This window comes from Thunnus albacares, chromosome 4 (assembly GCF_914725855.1).
Source record: "Thunnus albacares chromosome 4, fThuAlb1.1, whole genome shotgun sequence".
In the NCBI taxonomy this organism is placed as follows: Eukaryota; Metazoa; Chordata; class Actinopteri; order Scombriformes; family Scombridae; genus Thunnus; species Thunnus albacares.
The window spans coordinates 26,360,419-26,383,636 of record NC_058109.1 but is presented as its reverse complement, the minus strand read 5'-3'; the positions used below and the strand labels follow the sequence as shown (position 1 = coordinate 26,383,636).

The following is a 23,218-nucleotide window of genomic DNA, read 5'->3' as shown; positions in this document are numbered from 1 at the left end:
ACGCGTTGCTTCCAGCTGCATCGTACATGTGAGTGGTAACATCCACAGCATGTGAACATCTGTTGTGAAGATGTGCTATCGTGATGTACATTCATGATGCACACTCATGTTGTTGCCAGTCCGGGGCCTTAATGCAGAGCGCGTACATAAATGTACAAATAGCCTACATCCACTCGCCCACCAGCTTTTCATCCCTCTCTGTCTATCTCTCACACACTTGCCCACACACATGGATGCGTACACACACACACGCACACACACACACACACACACATACACACACACACACACAGAGGCACACACTCATTTACACAAACTGGAGGAAGGACTATAAATAGTATGCCTATGATGCGATGCTGTGTGTGGTTTCTCCCTATGGGTTTGTGTGTGTGTGACTGTCAAAGTGAAGAGAGAGGGAAGCAGTGGAAGGGGGGAGAGCGGCAGAGGAAGAGGACGGATATTTAAGAGAAAGCTGGGCTGTGCTCATGTCTGGTGTACAGCCAGTGATAAACAGTACATGACAAGCATGGTGAAGACGGTGAGTCCCCTTTGATTTGGAATAAATATAAGACATTATATGTTAAAAATGAGCATCTGTGTTTGTGTGTATATGTCTGTGTGTGTGTGTATGTGTGTGTGTGTGTGTGTGTACCGGAGTGAATACGATGTGTTTATGTATGATTTTGCTTCTGGGCCAACATGGCCGTTCCTCATGTATGACTTACCCCTGGCAGGGTCTTCTGCTCGTGCAGTGCATTCTGGGCTTTCAGGGCCGACTCTCTGGCACAGTAGGTGAGGAAGGCACAGCCTGAAACACAGCATGAGACAGAAAGAGAGACAGATAATTATGTTATATGAACTGGGGACAGAAAAGAAGAGACAGCCATGGGAGGAGGCTACACCAATCATCAGCGAATAGCCAAAAACAACACACACACACACACACACACACACACACACACACACACACACACACACACAGAGTACGCCTGCAGCTATAGCTCTAAAACTGTACGTATCGGTCTACATGGGCGCATTGGGAATTGCGCGTGTGTTTGTGTGTGTGCCTGCGCGTGTTTGCGCACAACTTAGGGCATTTCAGTGACTGAACAAACTGAACATTCCTGTGTACACAAACGCAATCCAATACACATGCAAAAAAGAAATGTGAAAAAAGGCGTGACCAACAGTTACATTTTTGGAGATGCAAAGATTTGTGCATTCTGTTGCGTAAGAGCCTGCAAAACACATCAAATCTGAGTTTTCTCCCCAGCAGTCTGAAATAGCAGTTATCCATCCGTCCATCACACTCTTCTGGCTGCTGTGACAGGGATAGACATTTCCCTGACAGCTTCTCTCTCTCTCTCTCACCCCTCCCCCTCCCCCCCTCCCCTCCCTCCACCCTTCATTTCTCCGTCTCTCTGCTCCATATGTTCCAAGACTACCCACAATCCTCGGTTTTGTTAGCACCTGGGCTGACATGTGGGGGTGGAAGGAAGATGGAGACGCAGGAGGCAAGGCAGAAGAAGAAGCCGTGGGGAACGTGTAAGTCGTTCCCTCGCCACCCCCTGTTGACAGTGAGGCGCACGCCACTGTCAGAGAGCTGACAAACTGTCAATCTCCAGATCAAGGCAAATGATTCATGTGTCTGACAGTTTAATAAAACACTTACAAAGACAATTGCACAGTAGGCTGCGGTGACAAGATTCAATTTGAGACAAATATTCCTCATATTGTATGTGCAGGTGTTTTGCTTGTTTGCTCTGGAAAATTTTAGCTAAATACAAAATAAACATTTAAATTGAATTCAGTTAAATCCAGTGAAAGAAAAAAAAAAAAAAAAAAACATCCACCAGGGAGAATTAGTCTGTGGGCTTACACAGTGATAAGAATACTAGCAGACATTTCAAGCGTTTGAAAAATATCGTTCTTTTAGGGAACAATGAGGTAGACACGAGCATTAGCAGCAGGAAAAAAAAAAAAACGCTGCCATGCAACGAACACAAGCACAAAGAACGACAGTTTGTTCTGGGAACATCAAGGGCTGAGTATTAGACGATTATCATAGACCCCTCCCCCCAAAAAACACAAACACAGTGCAGTTTAAAGAACCCCCCCCTCCCCTTTTATAGCTCTTCCATGTTGTGCTTTGCTTTGTTCTTTTTGCATACTGGGGGCTATTTATCGTTGAGGCCAGCACCATGTACTGTATGTAGAAGCAGCATGCCTCTCGACTCTGCGTCTTTAACCCCGGGTCGTCCTGATGGCGGGACACTGGGGAGCTCCGCCTGTTGGTGTTTTTAATTAACGGGCCTCTCTCTCATTAGGGGAAGTGGGAGCTGGCCGCTGACAGCTTGGCTACCTCCTCATCCTCTCCGGGCCTGTCGTGTTAACGCTACATGCCGGCGCCGTCCCACAGGAAATACATGCACGAGCCTCTGATTCACACGCCTGACACTCACTTGCATGTTTGGAGTGCAAGCACCCACCACATCCAGTAAATATATAGGGGTGGAAAGGTGTTCAGATCCAGCAATACCACAATGTAAAAACACTCCATTAAAAATAAAACGACCTGCATTTTAAATGATTTGATGCAAAATATAATTCATTTTAAAGTCACTTTCAAAATGGAAACTGAAAGTAAGAAGTAAAGTACAAGTACCTCAAAATTTTACAAGACTACTGCTTAGTTACGTTCAACCACTGACTACATTCACACATGTGTGGAAGAGACAAGCTCACACATAGATGCTAACATGGTCACACACGCACACACATGAAAAGTGACAGTCAACAAACGTTCAATTTATCATCATTGTCACAAGTCAGATGCTGGCAGCGGCTCTAGTATCTTACTAAGACCCATATTGGCCCAGGAGAGAGAGATAAGCTGTTTGTTTCTGCTGTCAATGCTGCCAATTTGGTTTCCCATCACTTCAAATTCAAATCAACAGCAGCGCAGAGGGGATCTGAGAGAATGTGTGTGTGAAAGGAGAAGAGAGCTGGGGGGGGGGGGCTGGTGGGTGGAGAAAGAGAGGGAGAGAGGGAGAGAGAGAGAGAGAAAGAGAGAGAGAGAAAGAGAGATGAGGGAAGGAAGAAGGGCAAGGGAGCAAAAAGAAAGGGGAGGGGGGGTGGAGAACAGCAGAGAGGAAAAGCCGAACAGCAACGGATGCTCAGTAAGAGAGGGAGAGGTAGAGAGAGAGAGAGAGAGTAGATAAGATCACCTAGCTTCTGTGAACACCATCCCCCTGTGTCCTACACTCGCTTCTTATCTCAACTGCTGCAGACACCCTAAAGGGACACACACCCGCCGAGAGGGAGAGAAACTGGAAAAGAGTGAGAGAGAGGGAGAGAGAGAGAGAGTGACAGAGAGAGAGAGAGAGAGAGAGAGAAAGGGAGAGGATGAAAGAAAGCAACGAGGGAATGGTGACTATGAATACTTAGGTGGGGGAGGAAGAAAAGGCACGAGCTTCAGTGGTGAAATCCACCAACTGTCACCAAGCCTCATTTAAACGACAGCTGTGTTGGACCACATAGAGCTTTGACCTTGTTAACGAGGTCAAAGCCTTGACTTGATGAGCTGTCTTTGCTGGACACAGTTTCCCAAAAAGTTGACAGTTTGGGAATATCTGTATCTTTCATCTTTCTATATCTTGAATGATATCCCTTTGTTTTTGTTTTTTTTAAAGTTATTTCATTTTATTTAATTTGGGATCAATATGTTTTAAAACTTGATTTAATGAGTTGTGAATTGAATGAATGAAAACTAATTGTATTACTTTGCCTGTTTTTCAACTACTTGACTAACAGCAAAATTTCAGGTAAGTCATATTTTGGATATGGGGACAGTTTTTTTTTCCTTGCCTAAAACACACATTCAACAATATTTAGTCCCATCATGTTTAATTTGTGGGTAATTAAATCCTTAGGTCATTAAAACCCCCAAATTCCCAGAAACAATACAGAGAACATGACCTTTGTGACCTGGCTACAGCCTTGAATAGGGACCCTCCAATCTTTAAATTCTCCATGAAACTAATTATGATTGTACTAAAACTAAAATGAATACCAATGCATTCCCGAATTAGTGCTTTGCAGTGTCACCGGACACATGAATTACTTTTTACAAGCGTGCATTGCTTGACGCCACCCAAGACTAGAAAGCTAGGGGACAATGTTATTGCACAGAATTCTCTAATTATCTTGTGCCTATTAATTCAGGGATTGTAAAAGGCTGACATAAAAAGTTCCCTCCTCTCACTCTATCCCTTTATTCCCAGCCACAGACGGGGAGAAACTCCCAATGATCATTTAAATATTTCAGAACATCTTGGTAAGAGCCTAAAAAGAGTCAATAGCATTAAAAAGCTTTATCCACGGCGCAGCTGAAGCTCCACGCTGGATAGCCCTGGAACTCTGCCTCGAAAAACTTTGGCACAAAACTTTGTTTGAGGCTGTCCAATTTCAGTCAGTCAATAGAAATCTCCACGTCTCCCCTACCTCAGTTCTGTTAGCACTTATCTCCGCCTGAAAGAGTTGACCAAGGACAGCCTTTGCTCAATAAACAGAAGAATGTTTTTTTTTCCCTCCTTTTTAAAAGATTGACCTTAAGACAAGAACATTCTGACTGGATTTTTTGTGAGTGCTGAGGCTTAGATAACACTCTTCAATTCACTCCTGAAATGGGTCAAAGTAAAGATGAAAATTCTTGACTTATTGTGTTCAGAGAAAAAAGCGTATAAAGCCTTGGTCTTTTAGTCATACGGTGAAAACGAGTAGCACTGAGTGCAAAAGAGGAATACTAATAAGTGTTGAATTAAGAGAGATTCTGATTCAAGAATGATACAGTTGCCCTTGTACTGCTGTAACGGGGACACTCAGTATGAACCGTTGGATTGTTACTATTCAGCTCACATCTGGTTCAAAACGCCAAAAGATTAATACAGAAAAGAGGATGGTTGCAATGCAGAAAAGTCTACTTTTGAAAATAAAATATACACAAGCTTTTGAAATTACGATCTCTATGTGTATATGTCTACATCTTGAAAAAATAATCAAAAAGACACGCACATCCCAATACCCAGTAGGATGGGTACTGGATCAAAAGCAGAAGCAGTCTGAGGAAGAGCCTTGTGCTTGAAACGTCACGCATCACGTCCTGTAAATGGGAGCTATTTGGTGTGCAGATCTCTCTCTTTTTCAACTATGTCTACATCTTGAACATCTTTAACCATCTTACTGACTGTGCAATAAGGATCCTTAAAGTGCTAATACTCAGATATATTGAACAGTTTTGGATTAATAAAGATTACAGACTGGTTAAATATCTCCCACTAAATCTGGTATCAAAGTGAAGACCCCGCAATTTTGGCTCTGTGAAGAAAAGTAATTCAATAAAGTGAGCAGCAGTTGCTCATATCCCCTTCACCTTTGCTGACCTTTCAGATCATTACTCACAATGGAAAAAAGAGACAGAGGATAGAGGCTATTTTAGGGGACATGGCCAAGGTCTCCAGGAACGCTCCTACTTTCTCCCGGTATCATCTTAAAATCTTTAATTGGCAGCTGTAAACCCTGATTAAATAAAAAAAAGCACTTTGAAGCCCACAATATGAGCTCAGAGAACGGCACTGTACTCTGTGTGAACAGGGACAAAAAAGAAAGAAAGAAAAAAAAAAACTTCAATTACTGTTCAGAGACCACATCAAGCATGTTTTTTTTCATTGTGTAAAACAGGCCTTAAAAATTCAGGAGCTGTTTCAGGGACTAATGAATGCTAGTCTTGAGTATGATATTATTTCAGCAGAGTGAGGCAGAACTAAGGGGCAGTATTATGAAAGACGAGGTGAATTCATTTATAATGGAGTCTAATAGCAGTCCCAGCTCTCCTATAGGCGACTATATGCAGATCCCTTAGACCTCTCTTCAGGGGAACAAGAAGAGCCTGTAATATAGAAAGATGCATCGAGCAAGCCGCTGAGGGAGCTGGACAGCAAGACAAGACAGTGAAAAAGTTAATAACCAGGTGAAGGATGAAACTCAAAGGGACACCACTACTGCTGTATATCTGCTGCAGTTTTTCCTCATTCTCAAAAGTGCAGGACAGTACAGTAATTTAGAGCAATAGCGACTCTAGTTGTAACTGAATTACTCTCTGAGATGAGGATATGAATATCGTTAAATAAAAGTTATTATACTGTATCCTGAGTGAATACTGAGTTCTGGTTGACTGGGGGGGGGTGTCAAATAAATTTGAATAACTGGGCATTTCCTGAAAAACTGTTCCACCTTCATCATGCAAAATAAATGCACTCTGAAGGTTTGAATGTTACGTTTCAGCAACGCATTGAAAAATAACCTGAACAAATTGCTTATAAATTGCCCAAAAATGCAGAGTGTGGGAATAAAACCACTTGATTTATAGACAGAAGGTTCGAAAATCATTGATTACTAAATATGTATTGTGTACATATTGTGTGTATTGTGTTATAAGTGTAAAAACTCAATAATTGATACCTATACTTCAGAAGCCTGTATCAGAGACACAGAAAGTGGTACATGTGGGTAAGGAAAAAGAAAAAAACCCTAAAAAACTGTAGTTGTTGTTGGATGTTGGCAACCTCCATATTAAAATGCATGCAGTAATCCAGAGATTAAAAGTATCAATAACAAATATAGGCACACTGAAAATGTCCTCACACAGTTTGATGCATTTTCAAATTACAACCATACAGATTAAGACAAAACATACATACTTTCTATAACAAAAAATGTGCAAGAAAGAATGAGAACCTTCAAATAGTATTTGTGTGTGTGTGTGTGTGTGTGTGTGTAAGAGAGAGAGAGAGAGAGTCCCTGAAGATAACAAGTCGCATCTCTCGCCCTGCTTCCCAGAGTGGCCGTCTCTAAGCTGTGCTAATCGATTGGCGAAGGAGGAAAAAGGGCCAGCTTTAATGTGTTGCATGTGAAGGATTTACTGGAGAGCAGAGCCACTGAATCAATGGAGTAGAAAATGCATCATTAGGACAGTGTCGCCCCCCCCCTGCCCCCCCCAACACCACCCACCAACCCCCACCCTGCTCGGTCCCTTGAGGGTCGGGGACGGAAAACACACGCAAACGTACACACACACACACACATACACACACACAGGCTTACATGTGATGCTTGAGCTCTCATGCCACAAAGTCAAACACCTTCGTAAACAAGACTCATACAGAAGGCATCACATGTAACATAAATGCTTAAACACACACTCATGCACACACAGCTTCCCTGATGGCTAAGCACACACACTGAAAGTCTAGAGCTGTCCCCAATATCCAGGCAGATGAATCGCCTTACTCTTATCCTACCTCAGCCATTTTGCCAGGAAATGTTTGGGAGACCCAATTTTAGCTTTTCACAATATGAATAATTCAATTTTGAACGAGTCCTGAGTTGAACCAAAAGTCTGCACCCTTACGTAGCATGTCAGGCACTCTGAGAAATATATTGCCACTGACTGCTAAAACAATGTTTGATAGATCACAGATGGACTTTTCTACTTTTTTATCATTTTCATGCCAAACAAGTCACAACTGTTCAGTGTTTCACCTGGGAACTTTATACTTGGCAGACTGGAAAAACCTCTCAAACAGTGTTTTGACCATCATAGAAAACTCTCCTCTTAAAACCAGACAACACAGCACTTTAAAGCTGAATGTCTTGCTTCACCTATTCACTGATTTTGGGTGCTCACACACATCAGGCATTTAAAAGACAGAATATACCAACCCAGTATCTGTAGGAATTATGTCCATTTTGGAGTTAGCCCATCACAGACCTGCAGTAAATGTTTTTTTTTAACCTGAATCATGATCTTCGCCAAATCTGTTGCCTAACCTTAACCATATTTTAACTGGCAAAACCATACCTTTTCCTAATCTTAACCAGAGTTTGCAGAAAGCTTGAAATTTAAAACATTACCACTGAAAGTAATTTGGAGTTTTGCAGAATCATCTAATCTTGAAATTCTTGTAGATTGAATAATAAAATGTACGGAGACAAAATGAGTCAAATTTTATTCTATTTTTATGTAGCTCTGTTCATAATGGAAGTGGCATAACTGGCAGACATCAAATTAAAATTAAAAGCCCAGATCAGCCTCAATTACAACCACACAAACACTTACAGTAGACAGAAAGACAGAGAGACAAGACAGACAGATAGAAAGATAGTGTCAAAGGTAACAACCTGGCAAAGCATATTAATCCGTCTACAGATGAATCATGTATCACTAAGAAGACAAAGTGCTTTAATTCTGTCATGGGAGTGGTCCCATGTCTTGTCCCGCTGGTAAAACACTTACAGGATAAACACTCCCATTAATATTCCTATGTGCACCTCTCCTCTTCTCTCCACTCCACTCGCCTCTCTTCTCCTTTCCTCTCCCTGTCCTATTATCCTGCCTCGGCGGACATCCTGTCCTGTCCCGTCCGCCTTGCCAACCTGCAAGATGGAGATGAGAGGACGATCCAAACGCAGAAGGGGGAACATGAATCATTACACTTCCTGTTGTGGCACGCCGTCCGGGGAAGGAAGAGAGAGGACGCCCCCGGGGCTCCGATTGATTCAGGAGACTTAATTGGGTTTATTAGCCAAGATGTTGGGCCCCGTGAGGAGGCTCCCAGAGGCCGCCGAGTCCCCCCCACCCCCATTCCCACTCTTCTGAAGGAGAAAGCCTGCGTAATTGTTTTCCCTCCATCTTCTGTGTCATTGTCAGATGGGTCCTGCGGGATTATTAGCAACCCCAGGTCCCTCAATAATTCATCCAGAGCTATTTATACACAGATGGAGAGTCCTCTAAAGTCTCCCCCAGTGAGCTTATCTGACGCTTAGACAGACAGACAGAGAGAGAGAGTGATGGAGAGAACCAGTGCTACAAAGGGAAAGCAAGGGAGAGATAGACATAGAGAAAATGGGAGAGACATACAAAGAGAGTAAGAAGGATGGAGAGAGGCAATCACAAAAAGAAATGCAAAGACGAGCAAAGCAAGTCTGACAGTGAATAAAATAGTGCGAGCGAGAGACAGCAACGTTTTCCGTAGACCCAGTGACAATGTTTCTGGTGTGCATTGAGTTTCAAGGTGAAACTCTCTTGTCTGCTTTGCCAAAGTGAACAAAAGCACCGTCCCGGGAATAGCATACCCTCACACAACACACATTAATGGCTTTTAATCTTCCCCCCTTTTTCCTCCATTTAACACAATTAAGATGTTTGCAAAGCTAACATGGACCACTAGTCGCTATAGGAAGGACAGATGAAAGACATTCAGGGATTTCCATATGCAAAGTAAACACAGTTATCCGTCCTTTCTAATGTGTCAATGCGTAAAACCAACAAAACAGCAGCCAGCCATTTCTTAAATCTCCTAATAATTCACTAACATAACATTAACACATTAGCATATTAACATTAGCACATTAAATAGCTTCTAATCCCAAACAGATAGTGGTTGGGCTACAGGAGGCTGCATGACTGCATGCTTTTAATAGCTTTGCAGATACCTGCATTTTTTTCCGCCTGCAAGTTGAGGGGACATGTTGTCGTCAGACTAATGAACCCTTTGGCACGCAAAGTTGATTTTCAAAGTCCCTTTGTTGGTGCTCCAGCTACAGATAATTATATATATTCATCCGCTTTTATCCAGCTCATTTAGAAAGCTTGGCTTCCTCTTGGACAAATTGGGACATTGAAAGGCAGATTGGAGTGATGGTTTTTACATTTTGCATCGATGGCACATTAATCAGGGCAACTATAGCTATGGGAAAAGACTTGCTTAAACACCCTGTGAAAATCTGGCCATTTGTCTGTTGCAAATAGTATCACAAAGGTTATGTCATTATCTAAAATGCATTCTTTCTGCCTGTATAAATAGAAAAAGTCTTGTACAGTAAATCCATAATGGACAAAAAATGCTAATCTGAAGCCTAACTACTCATCAATTTACCAAGTATGTAATAAACAAGCATGTTTTTTTTTTTTAATTCACAGGCTTAAGTCAGGGACTGTTTTACAACTCATATGATATAAAAACTCAATCCACTGAATTGCATCAGGGAGAGAGTCACCTTAACTTAAACTGATATTTCCAGTAGTTAAGCTTTTAAATAGAACTTTTTTTGTGCTGTGTGACATTTACTTAGATAACTTTTATCATGTTCCCTTTTTGGTGGTGAATTTTATTTGTTTCAAAAGAGAATATTCAACATTTTGATGTTGTAACTTTTGAGTTTTCAATTCTCACTTCAATTAAAACCAGAAATGCTTTTGGAACATGTTACTGGAAACTAATTTTCCATTTTTGTTTGTGAAGTGGACTTTAGTTAGCTTTGGGTGGAGTCTATGCCAAATTAATTTCTACTGCCCACTGCTCACCTCATGGTATTGATGAACGCTCCATAGAGGAAAGTGTTGTTTTCTCTCTCTTTCTCCTACGCATACAACTCACACACACACACACACACACACACACACACACTGCTGTTGCTCCAGGGAAAGCAAAGCTTATCTACTAGCAAATGCTCACATACTTACGCACACACACGCGCGCACACTCAGACTTCTCTGTCTCTATCTATAAACCCCATGAAATCATTCCACACCAAGTGAAGCGGGGTATGTATAGGTTTGGCCAGAATTCCCATCTCCTGTTCTGTGATTAAAGGACAAACTAATAGGCTCTGTCTCGTTGGGAACCTGTGTGGGGCTGGGAGAGACCTCAGAAGCCATTAAATTGCAAATCTGTAATAATTTGCTGAAGGCTTTCTGTCCAGATCATTCCCTGGGCTGATTTGTGCATTGAGGTAACGCTCTGAATGGCCAAGCACAAACCCAGCTGAGCCCACCGGCTAACCAGCCAAGTTAGTCTACTGGAGGATACACTCTGGATGCACACAAGACCATATTTACTTTACAAGAAACTGCAGTGAAAACTTGCGCTGCACCTTTCATCCAATTCAGACCCACGATCTATGCAAAATGAGTGCCTGAATTATGAGCAGCTAATGATGCGATAATTAATAAGGCCTGGCGGATTCTGTGAGTGAAGATGCAACTCCATGATCTGAGGACTCGGGAAAAAAAAAAAGAGATCAAAATTCTTTAATGCTGAAATAAAATACTCTAATTAATTTATAGAAGAAGGTTTGTCAAAATATAATGTGAAGGACTTAAATAAACTTCAGAGGGAATGAAAAATGAGATGGAATGGCATTAAAAAAAAACACCTTAAGGAAAAGATTGATTATAAAAAAATACAAGACATGAAAAGTAAATTACTAAAAGAGTGCACTCACCATCGAGCATCAGCAGCCGAGTCAACGCCATGTTCAAGTTTAATTTAATGACTGCAGCCACAAAATATTTTCAGATGTTGTGTTTGTTTGTTATTTGCTATTTCTCTCTTTTGGTTGTATTCAGTGCACTTTTTAATTATTTCAACAGAATGAATTGTGTTTTGTCTCAGCCACCTCAACCTTCTGTTAATTAATCCTCAAAGCAGAGGATCTTCCTCCTGTAAATGCATAAGTATACATACAAGAGAGGGGACTTCACTGATCACATGTATGTTATGTGCTTCCAATTTGGTTTATCTGTGTTTGAAAAGATGTGCAAAAGGCTTAAAGTCTGGCCCTTGGTGACACTGATCTAAACACACACACTCATATGAAATATATGACGTCCCTCTTTCTGCCTTCTGCTTGTGTGATTGGTTTGACTTCCTGCTTTAGGAATCAATAGGCAGACTTGGAGAGGACATCAGGAAACTACCTACACATGTATAGTTTAGGCCTCAGCCTATTTAAGTGGCTTCCTGTTAACCTCTTTCTCTTCTCTTGCTCGCAGGTCTTCACCAGCCGGTTTGTTTAGGGCTTTGTGTTTTGTTTGCATGTATCACACACTGCATTCATCCATACACTGCATTCATTACTGACCTCGCTGACTAACATTATTATTACATCATTTTTAGAAACTTTATTCATGTGTGATTCCTTTTTTTTGTCACTGACTTTGAGGCAGTTTGTGACAAATAATAAACGCATATAGTGCACTCAAACAGTTGATTAGTAATTGTCTAGAAGGTAATTTCATCTCTACTTTTGCAACAAACATTATAGCCTTCAAGTAACTTATCAAAAAAAGTTGACCAAAAGCTGTAATATTTAGTCCTTGAACATTGATACCTGCACAGATTTATGTGCTTCTCTGTTCTGTCTCGAGCAAATGCAACAAAAATACTTTAATAAGTCTTGAAGAAAAAATCACATTGAGCTTTTACTTTAGTTGGTTATAACAAAGGTGCCTTTTTCAGACTTCAGACTTAAAAAAAAAAAAAAAACACCAAAAAACCAAAAACAATTATTGAAGGTGGTCAACCTGTCAGCTACAGTATGTTGATGGCAGTGTGACTGCACTGATATGCAGCAAGGAGTTATTTCTCCCATCTATTCTTGCAGATGGAAAACACAAAAACTTTTAAATCCTACACTGCTGCACCCTCACATGAACATATTGAAACACGTGAACAAACTGCGGGAGCTAACACATGCAGAAAAAAAAGACAAACATTCACTGAGACCTGTCCCGTTAACACGTTGTCAGAGATCCTGCTAATAGGGAGGGCACTTGGTTATTTACCCCCGGGGTGGCTGGGAGCTGCAGGGGTCTAATTCTGCTACCATCCCAGGAAGGTCATTCTCCCTTCTCGAGCCATGATGGCCACAGAGTAGTGCTTAAATCTGGCAAAACGCAGCCTATAAATTACAGCAGAGGACAGAGGGGTCAGAGCCTGGCATGGAACTGGGCCAGAAGCTATCAATCTGCCGGGGCCAGCGAGGGCGACATCTGTCTCTGGGACTCCCTCACTCTTTCTACTTCTCTCTCTCTCTCTGTCGTTTTCCTCGCCTGCTTTTCAGTCTTTCCTTTTCAGCCTCTTCCCTCTTCCTTTCGTTCCTTTTGCTCACCCTGTGCCTGTCATTGAACAATCTCCTGGTGCCTCCATTTTTAGTCTGTACCTCTCTTTACAATCTCTGCTTTCTCTCTTTTATATTGTCTGCCTCTTGATATTCTCTTTCTGTCTTTGTGTGCAACTCCCCCCCCTCCAACCCGAACTCTCCACCATGGATCTCCCTCGCCTCTTTTCACGCATTCTCTTACATCATCCCTGTTTCAACATCTCTCTAATTCTCCTTCTCTCTCCCCCTCTCTCTCGCTCTCTCTGTCTTGAGCTCCTTGTCGTTTTACGCACTCTTGCACCATCTCCCTCTGCAGCGATATGTTTTGGTCTATCTGCTCTCCAACCAGCAGGATAGGATAAAGCCTTGATGTACTTTCACTCAATGTGATACCAATATGATTTGAATGGTAATATCTGATAGCAAAATGCACTGATCTGCACAGTTTTGGGGGAATGAAAATGGAACTATATGGACCCAATGGGTATGCAGAAACAAATAGAAAATTTGAAATACAAACTCAAAGCTGATCTGATGCCTTATGTCACTCAGAGCTGTGCCAACTAACATATTTCTTAGTAAGAAATTTACATTCAGTATAAAATGGAACGATTAGGAAGCTATTCTGAACTGAGTTGCTAACTTCAGATATTCTCGAGTAGTTTAAACGTTTAAACTGCTGACTCTGGCAGTCAAAATTTGTCGAACCTAATCTACAACAAACATCTCTTCTTGGCTGATGCTTCTGCTAATTTCATCAGAACATCTTACATTACATTTTCCACCCAAACCCTCGAAAACTTCTGCATGACTTATTAATCCGCCTCCATTTTCTGAATCAAACTTGGCCTTGAATAATTGAGAGGGATCTTTGAAAAGCCCTAACCTCCATCCCCACCTTCCTTTTACAAGTCAACGTGGTGCATTTTTAATTGGGGACATGAAATAGGCATGAAGGGAGATGGGAAGAAAGTGAATTGAATCAGGGACACTCAAACCTGGCAGTCATCGCATAGCACAGAGGACTGTATGCATGCATACAGAGAAGGCTAAATATGTGTCTGGCCTGACAAGTCACACATGCTCAACAGTCTTTGACGTGCGTTCTGTCTGGGACAAATAGTACAAGACTCATGTAATCCCTGCTTTAGAGTATCCCAGCAGGCAGACCCAGATATGCCACTTCGAGTTATGTTTAGTAATTTGGTTGAGAATAAACATCAATTCAAGTTTCTATGAACCATAAATCTACAAAGCTGAATGATTTGTTTAGTTTATATATATGGGCTAAAAAGGTAATTGAAAGAACACGTATTACTTTCTGGAGAAATACTGAGGGATTGTCACAGCAAGGTAATGATTTCATTTCTCTGTGATATTAAAACAGAGCTTGACCTTGAGAACACTAGAAAACACACAAATATTGGGGTGGAAATATTTTTTACATGCATTAGATGGAGTTTGAAATGAATAAAAGACATTTGGAGTAGAATAACTTACAAGAATTAATGCTTGCTGGATATGCATTAATAGGCCACTGCCACAGTTAGCTGTGACAAACTTAAGGTCTATTTTTCATATTGCTGCTGTGTCATGCTGCTATTTCTTCGTTGAAAGCCTCTGCAGTAGAAGGCTGCAGCTGGTCCTCTTTTCAGTCAGGTTTGGACCTACAATATATATATATATATATATTACTATTAAACATGGACAGTTACTATAAAGCATTACTTTCGCGAGAGATGAAATTGCAGGACCCGAGGCCTGTGCATTACTCTCCTCTGTGGCACACACACACACACAAGGCACATGCATCCACACAACATGACAAATATTCAGAGAAAATTTATACACACACACACACATATACTGCACACACACAGATACTGGAGACGGATATTATAATATTCCCCATCATTTATAATGCCTCCTGACTGTACAAAGCTTGATAAAAGGAGCCAGAAGCTCTAATCCAAAAGGCAAAACACCAGTTTCCAAGTTCACATACACAGAGGAGATTCATAACCTTTTGACTGCTGAACAAAGGAAATGGTGGTGTTTAAGCCTTTTACATTGAACAACTACATACAGAGCATGGTGCTCATCTAATTGCATGGCACAAATAAGAGCTCCAAATATTGAATAAAATGTAAAGTATATGGAGTTAAATAACAAAGAGCCTCAACTCACTACTAACACACTGCACATGTATTTAACTGTGAGGAATCTAGAAAATGTTATGGAAGCAGTACGGGTGAAACTACATGACTACTACATGAAGTTCATAATCAACCTCTAACCTCCTGAAATGCAGCCAGTTTTCAAAAACCTGTAAAAAATTCATATCAAGCAAAAAAAAAAAAAAAAAAAAAAAAGCAAGCCTTTTTATCATAGGAAGTTATACTATTAGCAATACAGACTTAAATGAATGCAATCATGACAAAAACAAAAGTACAATTCACAAACAACATGTAAGACTTTCCAACATTTCAAAAATATTGCATTCCCCATCTCCAGAACCGGCCACCCGGCCACCCTTTCAGCTACCCTGCCAGAACCGGGTAGCTGAAAGATTCAAGAGGCCCAAAGCGTCAACTTTTTAAAAAATTTAACACAAGGCACAATAATACTTAGCTGATGCAAGAGCCTGGAAAACAGAAAATATTTACCTCTCCAAGGAGCATGTGTCAAAAAAGGATTTTTTTTTTCATCTTATGAGGGAACGGTACACCGGGGCAATGAACACAGCAATAGGAAAGCAAGACTAAGGGAAAAAAAAGCAAAAAAAAAAAAAACAGAAAGAAGCCAGTGCATGTTGTTTAGCCTCTCTTTATGGAAAACAAAAGGTCAAATGTTGATTAAACATTTAAGGCAGACTTTATTTTAACCTAGCTCTGGGCTATCAGCCAAGGAGTTTAAGTGTATCAAAACACAAGAAAGCTTTTTCATTGTACATATACATTTTTTAGAGACGTTTTCACCTCAGACATTGTTGGAAATATCATGGATCACATTTGTATTTGGTATATCAGAACATTGATATCCAAGTTTGTGAAGATGAAACATCGTACATCTGGGGTGAAAAAATTAAATCACAGAAAACCCCCTCAAAAACTTTGGTTCAATCCTATCTATCTATCTATCTATCTATCTATCTATCTATCTATCTATCTATCTATCTATCTATGTGAAAATTGTTGAGATCAGCAACCTCTAACAATGGTCACAAATCTTCAGCGTTGTGCTTCTCCACAGGTCAGCACTGCCGTCCACAGTGACCCATGACTTTGCCATGTAGAACCATTAACTGCGCAGTAACACACTGGTGCTATGCTGACTAGACCATTTTACTCTATGATACTAGAGGCGCATGTGCTCCCGAACTGTTAACATAAAAAAAAGTTTTCTGTGAAGCAAATCAAGTATCTGGTAAATGATAATGTACTTCTAGAATCTTAATTTCAATCAATAGTCATTTCAAACTCGTTACAGAACTTGCAATTTCTGAGAACTGCTGAATGTATGTCATCTAGTTTCAGTCAGTCTTTAGGAAGTTAAAAGAGATGAATAGATACTGCCATCCCTTTACATGATCTCCCTCTCTCTCTCTCTCTCTCTCTTTCTCTCTCTCTCTCTCTCTCTCTGTATGTATGTAAAGGTCAGTGGTTTTAATGAGAGGACTGCTGAGGTCAGAGGAGCTAGAGGGCTCCACCTTCCTGACAGGCCTCATGACTCCAAACCTGCTGTTAGCATGCTAATCCTTGCAGGAGCTCCATGAGCACTCCCTCCTTTGGCTTCATGCGGCCATCTCTCACTGTGACTAACTGGCTCCCTGCTTGGCCATCAGCTGGCCCCCATCTGACAGTCCCCTCCAATAATAATGGACAACAGAGGCAGTGCTGCCTTGACAACGGTCCTCCTGACAAATTAGGCTCACTGTATTCTCTGCTCTGACTCCGCCTCTTGTTTCCCTCTTGTTGCTTGGCAGTTCTAGGCTCTTCTAGGACAGGGGCGGTGGGTGTGGTGTGGCGCCGGTGGTCGGATGTACTTTGGTGAGAAGCGACCTCCTCCGTGACACATGTTGCCGTTCTCCCTGACAAAACACTGAAAATCGATCGCGATGTGTCTTCATAGAAACCGGGCACAATGTGGGGCCTGAGCGCGCATTCTGAGCTGAGCTGAGTGGAGTATTCTGGGCCAAGGGAGGAGCAGAGGAGCACATAAACACACACACAGTCACACACACTCATCCCAAACCAAATGCGAGAGGAGGAGAGAGAAAGATCCCACAGAGAGGATGATGCAACGGGAGTGAAATTTTTCGGCCGGAACCGTGCTGCATTAACGCAGACCTGCAGGACGAAAAAAACACAAAAATACACCCGTACTTCTTTCTCTCTTTGTTCAAAGTCAAATTTGGTTTTATTCATCTTTTCTTTTTTTTTTTTCTTTTTGCAGATGGTACTTCTCTAATGACAACCTGTAACACCTAATTGCCTCCAATAAAACACAGCATGAGTCTTTCATGTTTTTGGCATCATGACTTCCTGGCCTTACCAAACATGATAAGTCCAATAATCTGTTCTGAACTTGCCTCCCTGACATATTCAGTTAAAAGGGCTGAAATATCAAAACCATAGGCGTTCAGAGGGAACCATAACTCCCTTTATGACCAGCACAGATTATAGCCCCCATCTGTAGCATAAGCCATCTGCAGTGTGGGTAAATTTAAACAAGATATTGGTCATTACACTGTATCTCCACTTGTTCAAACATATTAAACCTTATATGATCATATAACCCTTTTCTGAAGTATTGATATTAAATTACAAAATGGTTCAACAGCCAAGGTATTATCATTAATCCCGGCAGTCTGAGTAAGCTGATGGTCCTCTCTTACTGAAGAAGAGGAAGTGATCTGGATTAACAAACTCTGACATTTTGTTTACATCATTTTCCAGGTCAATATGGAGTGTTTGGCTCAAATGTAAATTAAGTTTCAACACTTGCTTTGACTTTGAGCAACTGTGGCTTTGTAACAACTTTAACTGTCTGAGCCTATGGAGAGAGCTGTTGCTAATGTATTTAGTTTGGGCCAAGGACAAATATATTGCTTGCATGAAATGAAACAACGCAGTAAAACAAACTTGGTGACAGTTGCATTTGCATTTGCTTGGAAAAACGAAGATGTAGACAATAAAGATTTGGCCAGGAACACAACAGTGCCTGATAACATGATAACGGTAAACAATAGATAACACCTTCAGTTATTAAATGTCTAGCCCATATCACCACACTTCAATTGCCCCGGTGATTATTACATGAAATCAGACGGATGAATAGTGCTAGCAATCATATCTACACCTTCTCTTCTTGAATAGATCCCCACCTCCCATGCTGCATTGCCAAAGAGAGGAGAAAGAGAAAGGGTTGGCTCTTTGTGCTAGCCGTGCCTCTCAGCCCGTTGTGCTTCGTAGCAGCAGCAGCAGCAGCAGCAGCAGCAGCCGGTGACCGTTATAAATGGCCTCTATTAGCATGGCTCGGTCGCAGAGGGGAGAGAAATAAAATCATTGGGAGAATGTAGGCCTGCACTGGTGTCCCTGCGCCCGCTCCCAGCCTCTGCAGACCCCTGTCCTATGCTCCCCTCCTCCCTGCTCCTTCCACCCCTCCATTCCAAGGGGACAGAATCCTAAAGACTAGATTACTAGTGATACATGGAGTCATTATGGGGAGGGTTATGGCAATGGTATCACAGGCACGGCTGACAATGGCAATAATAGGGGTCTTATTCTTCCGAGGTAGCATTACCATAGCAAAGGCTGTTTCTTTAGGCTTGTTGATGTACAGTAGAACAGGATCAGGGCCTTTTATTACCTGCCGTAGCAGAAAAAGCTCTGTATTATCTAGCTCAAGCCATGCTTATTTCTTTGTAAAAGTGTCTCTTTGTGTAAAGTTAAATGAATGCAACAGTATCCCCAGATCAGGTATTGCATTGTTAGTGATGACAGTTTCCAAGTATGTGCTACTTGAAAAAAAACCCCCAAAAAACAAAAACAAAACAAAACAAAAAAAAACAGAGGTAGAACAAATTTATAATGGAAATGAAAGTCTGTCATCTACAATCTGTAGTTCAAGCCAAGGCTTTGTGCTACCACAACCATTATAGAACACGATGCACTGTCGTGATCAGGCAACGTGTCCGTGCAAGTACATAAAGTGAAGACAAAGGGAGAACGATGGAAAGCAAAGAATGAAACAGATCGAGCAGAGTGGGAGAGAAGAATAGAGGAGCCTAGAGAGTTTTCTGGTGGGCAGCACTATAGACTTCACTCCACTGGAGCATTTCACACCTTAAAGGGTCATCAAGCCCTCGGTTTGACTCTCTGTGGCAGGACTCTGAAAAATGCAAACAGAGTGAAGGAGCTGAGGGAAAAGGTGAGAGGAATGAGTGGTGAGAGATTGTAGCATGTATGTACAACATGTACATCTATAAATGTGAAGTTGTACAAAATGTAAAAAGACAGTTTTAAATGCAGAAGACTGTAGTGAGAATATATGAACATGCAATTGCCATCGACATTAGCACTTAAGAAATGGCTTTGACTTTTAAACTCCCATACAAGACGAGGCATAGAAAAAAAATAGAGCATTAATTATTTCTCTCCAGAATATTTGTATATTTGCATTTAAGTATTGTCTCAAACTCTTGCTGTGACAGCTTACCATACCAAATTCATGTTACGCTGTGTCTCCTTCAATAAAACCGCTATAACAGCAGTGTACACAGTCAGTCACTCTGCCTGTTATTTGTGGGATGAGCTGTCTTTTACTGCTAATTTGGGAAGTGTCTATGGAAACCTCAGGAAGGTGTTAAGAATCTGTGGAGGGGATGCGGCCTTCAAACAGCTTGCAGTGAGCTAGTGAGCCAGGGAGTAGCTAGTGCCTCCAGCTAGTTAAAATATGAGCGCAGCGGGGGCTCGCTAATGAAAGCGGGGGCCCAGCCCGGGAAGCAGGGCCGTATATCGTAGTGAGGAGACAGTTCTTAGAATCAGCTGGCGAGCCGTGCCTATAGTTCTGGGGCCACTGGTGATTAACTGTCCAACAGGGAGTCGCTACTACAGCTGGGCTATTAATAAAAGATACCCCCCCCCCCCTCACCCCCCACCCCACGCACACACTTTCCTTCTCCACCTCTTTGGTTTCCCCCATGCCTGCAGACAGTCTCTGCCCTCTGGAATTATTTGTATATCATAATCGTTTCCTGACACATGGTGCATGTCACACACTGTTTACATGGGGGCAGAGAGAGCTTTAAGGGAGAAGGAGAAGGGGTGGGAGGGGTCCCAAATAAAAGTGATAGCTCATTCCTAATGTACTTTGCTCCCCTGGGAGATGTCCTGCAGGTATAGCGGATCAATTAGTGACCTCTCATTAGATGGTGATTTGCAGAGAATAACCCTTCCCTTGAGAGCAGAAAATAAAATACAGGGTTAAAGCACCATCATTCCTGTTGCACCAAAAGGCAGGACATTAATATTACAACACAAGGCTATGTAACACTGTTACAGCAAAAGTTTATGATTATTTAATTCACTGACATCATTACTGTAACAAAGGCATCCGCTCTGTGTCAGCCAGGGTAAACAAAGAAAACAGACTATAAAAAGTTGTTAAGATAGATCAAGTTAATATGCTGTATAAAGTCAGAAAATTCAGGATTTAATTAGAACACATTTCACCAACTACAGTGTGCTATTTGCTTTCCTGTTTTGTACTTTATTTTTAATCTTCAAGGAGGGATAACTCCGATTGATAAAACCTGAAAATCTTTAAAAAAAAAAAAAAAAAGCTTAAAGGCTGTACAAAAGTAGGCTACAATATATTCACAGGCCCACTCCCTCTGTGTTGCACACGTGCGTACACACGTGCACGCGCGACCGCCCCCTCACCACCACCCCCCCAACACACACACACACACACACATACACACACACACACAGAGTTACGGGCAACAGAGTGTACGGTGCTGCGGGCAATCAAACACAGCCTCCCGCTACTGCAACGTGAAAACGTGAGGTTAATGGCCTGGATTTAGCACTGTAGTGAATGAAAGCACGTTTACAACCGCTGGACTAGATGTGTGAATACTCCCGTGCACACTGTTCAAACAGGAACATTGCTCCTCCTAATATCACCCTACATAAATTCATGCCGTCGTGACTCCCGATTCGTGACACCCTCATACTTGGATATGCTTGCTCAATAAGGTAAAAAAAAAAATGAAGCATTGAATTTAAGAGATCCACAGACAAGTCTAACAAAGGAAAAATATTCTTTTTTTGTTTGGTGCCACAAATCTTGACAAAAACATGCACAAAGTCATTCAGGCTTCAGCTCTACAGAAAATTGCCACAATTTGCCAACAATCTCGCAGTTCTACCCATCAAATCCTGCATGATTTAGGATCCTCACTCTCACAAACGTGTGACAGATTTCACACTGACAAAAACAAGTAGAGAGCCATAGTTGTCTCAGGGAATATGGGCATAACCCACCTTTGTGCATGCCCGTGAAGCGGTCCTTGAGCACAGTGAGCTCGTAGATCTTGCCGAACTCCTCGAAGAGGGGCCGGAGGTCCTTCTCATCCAGGTTGCGGGGGATCTGACCGATGAAGAGTTTGATGGCATCGTGGTCCTTCATGGGGATGGTGGCCGGGCAGCCCGCCGGGCTGTGGCTGTGGCTTAATCCGTTCACGAGCCCGTTCGTGCTGGCGGAGACCACACCGACACCGACACCGTGCACCGTGCCGTCCACCTGCCCGTTGGTTAAAGTTGCCATCTTCGGACCGGCCAGTGAGTTGGGATGGGTACAACAGCAGCAGATGGTGATGGTGGAGAATCGTTTTACGTTGAAAAAAGCTGGTGGAAGTCTTGGTCAAAATTTGGTTCCGAGACCAAGCCGTGCCAGAGCTGATTCCGCTCTCGTCCTATCAAAGCCAATATTTACATTGATGTGAAAACACATGTAGCATTTGGCGAAGACGCATATCAAAAGCGCGCAATGCCGTTGGTCCCGGTGGAGGCTTTGATTCCTTATATTTATGTCCTACCCAATAACTCGTTCATTGATTTCATAAAAGAGAGACAGAGAGAAAGAGAGAGAAAGAGAAGGGGGAGGGAGAGAGAGAGATAGAAGAGAGAGAGGGAGAGAGAGAGACCAAGAGCGTTCACTGTCTATTTACACCCACGTTCCCTCGTCCCAGCTTCTTGGCACCCTTTTATTTTTTTGCATTGAGGAGTCGGTATGGGTGTCTTCTCGGTTTAAACGGACAGGACCGGTTCAATCCCTGCCAGAACAACGGGGAGGTTTCAGTAAAGAGGGGCCGCTATAAACTCGGCATATGTCAAACCCAACGTTTTCTGTCCCCCCTTTTCTTATGCGAGGACCAAGTGGTACATTCCACCAAGGGGAGAGGGTCTATAAATAGAGGAATATAGAGAATACGGTCCTTTGTGCTCCTACTCAGAGCAAATAACTACACATTCACGAACTCACGATGTTATTAGCCTACTTCGTGACTGACACACATGTTCATATTAATTGTGATGAGGTGTCTTAACAACAATTTACACCCGACATGTCCCGATGCACAATAAACATTCGCTGTAGATATGGTGTGATTGAAAAGGTGGATGTAGCGTTCTCAGGAGGTTTTTAAGCTTGAATCACATTTCACATCATCTTTTAGCCCTCCTTATCCTCGAAGGCAGCAGCAGCAGCAGCAGCAGCAGCAGTGAGTCGCTGCACCCTCAGCTCGCTCCCGGGTGGCGGACAGCTCCGTGGTGCTGAAATGAAGTCCACAGGCGAAACTAAAACACACTGATGGAGGATTCCTCTGACGTTTCCGACCGCTGCTTATTGTTAAGAACAATCAGGTTTTGCACCGGTGAGACGACGTATTATTAGCTTCCTCTGCTATTCAGAAAGTCGTGTGGATTAGATGATTTGATTCCCAGAAAGGGAAAGTCTGTGAGCTCCGCCGAGTGGCGTATAGAGGGGGCACATCGGAGGGAAAAACACACACACAAGAGTGGGACAAAATGACAAGATGCACGGAAATCCACATTCACCGATGCCGGTAATCTTTTAGGTTCGTTCAGGTGATCAGAAAACTTCGTCAAAAAGACAAAAGGAAAAAAGTGTCAGCAACGAAAGATGG

The 23,218-nt window shown here is 42.1% G+C and overlaps 1 protein-coding gene across 1 annotated transcript in view; it reads right to left on the bottom strand.

The window, feature by feature from the left end:
- Positions 1-22,255, bottom strand: part of celf4 (CUGBP, Elav-like family member 4) — an 87,672-nt gene extending 65,417 nt beyond the window's left edge. The window contains exons 1-2 of the mRNA XM_044348405.1: positions 21,555-22,255; positions 726-808 (exon numbers count right to left, since the gene is read on the bottom strand). Of these exons, the coding sequence (XP_044204340.1) occupies positions 726-808; positions 21,555-21,837 (366 nt within the window). The 5' untranslated portion in view covers positions 21,838-22,255. The remainder of the gene's footprint in view (positions 1-725; positions 809-21,554) is intronic.
- Between the last annotated feature and the right edge of the window lie 963 nt (positions 22,256-23,218).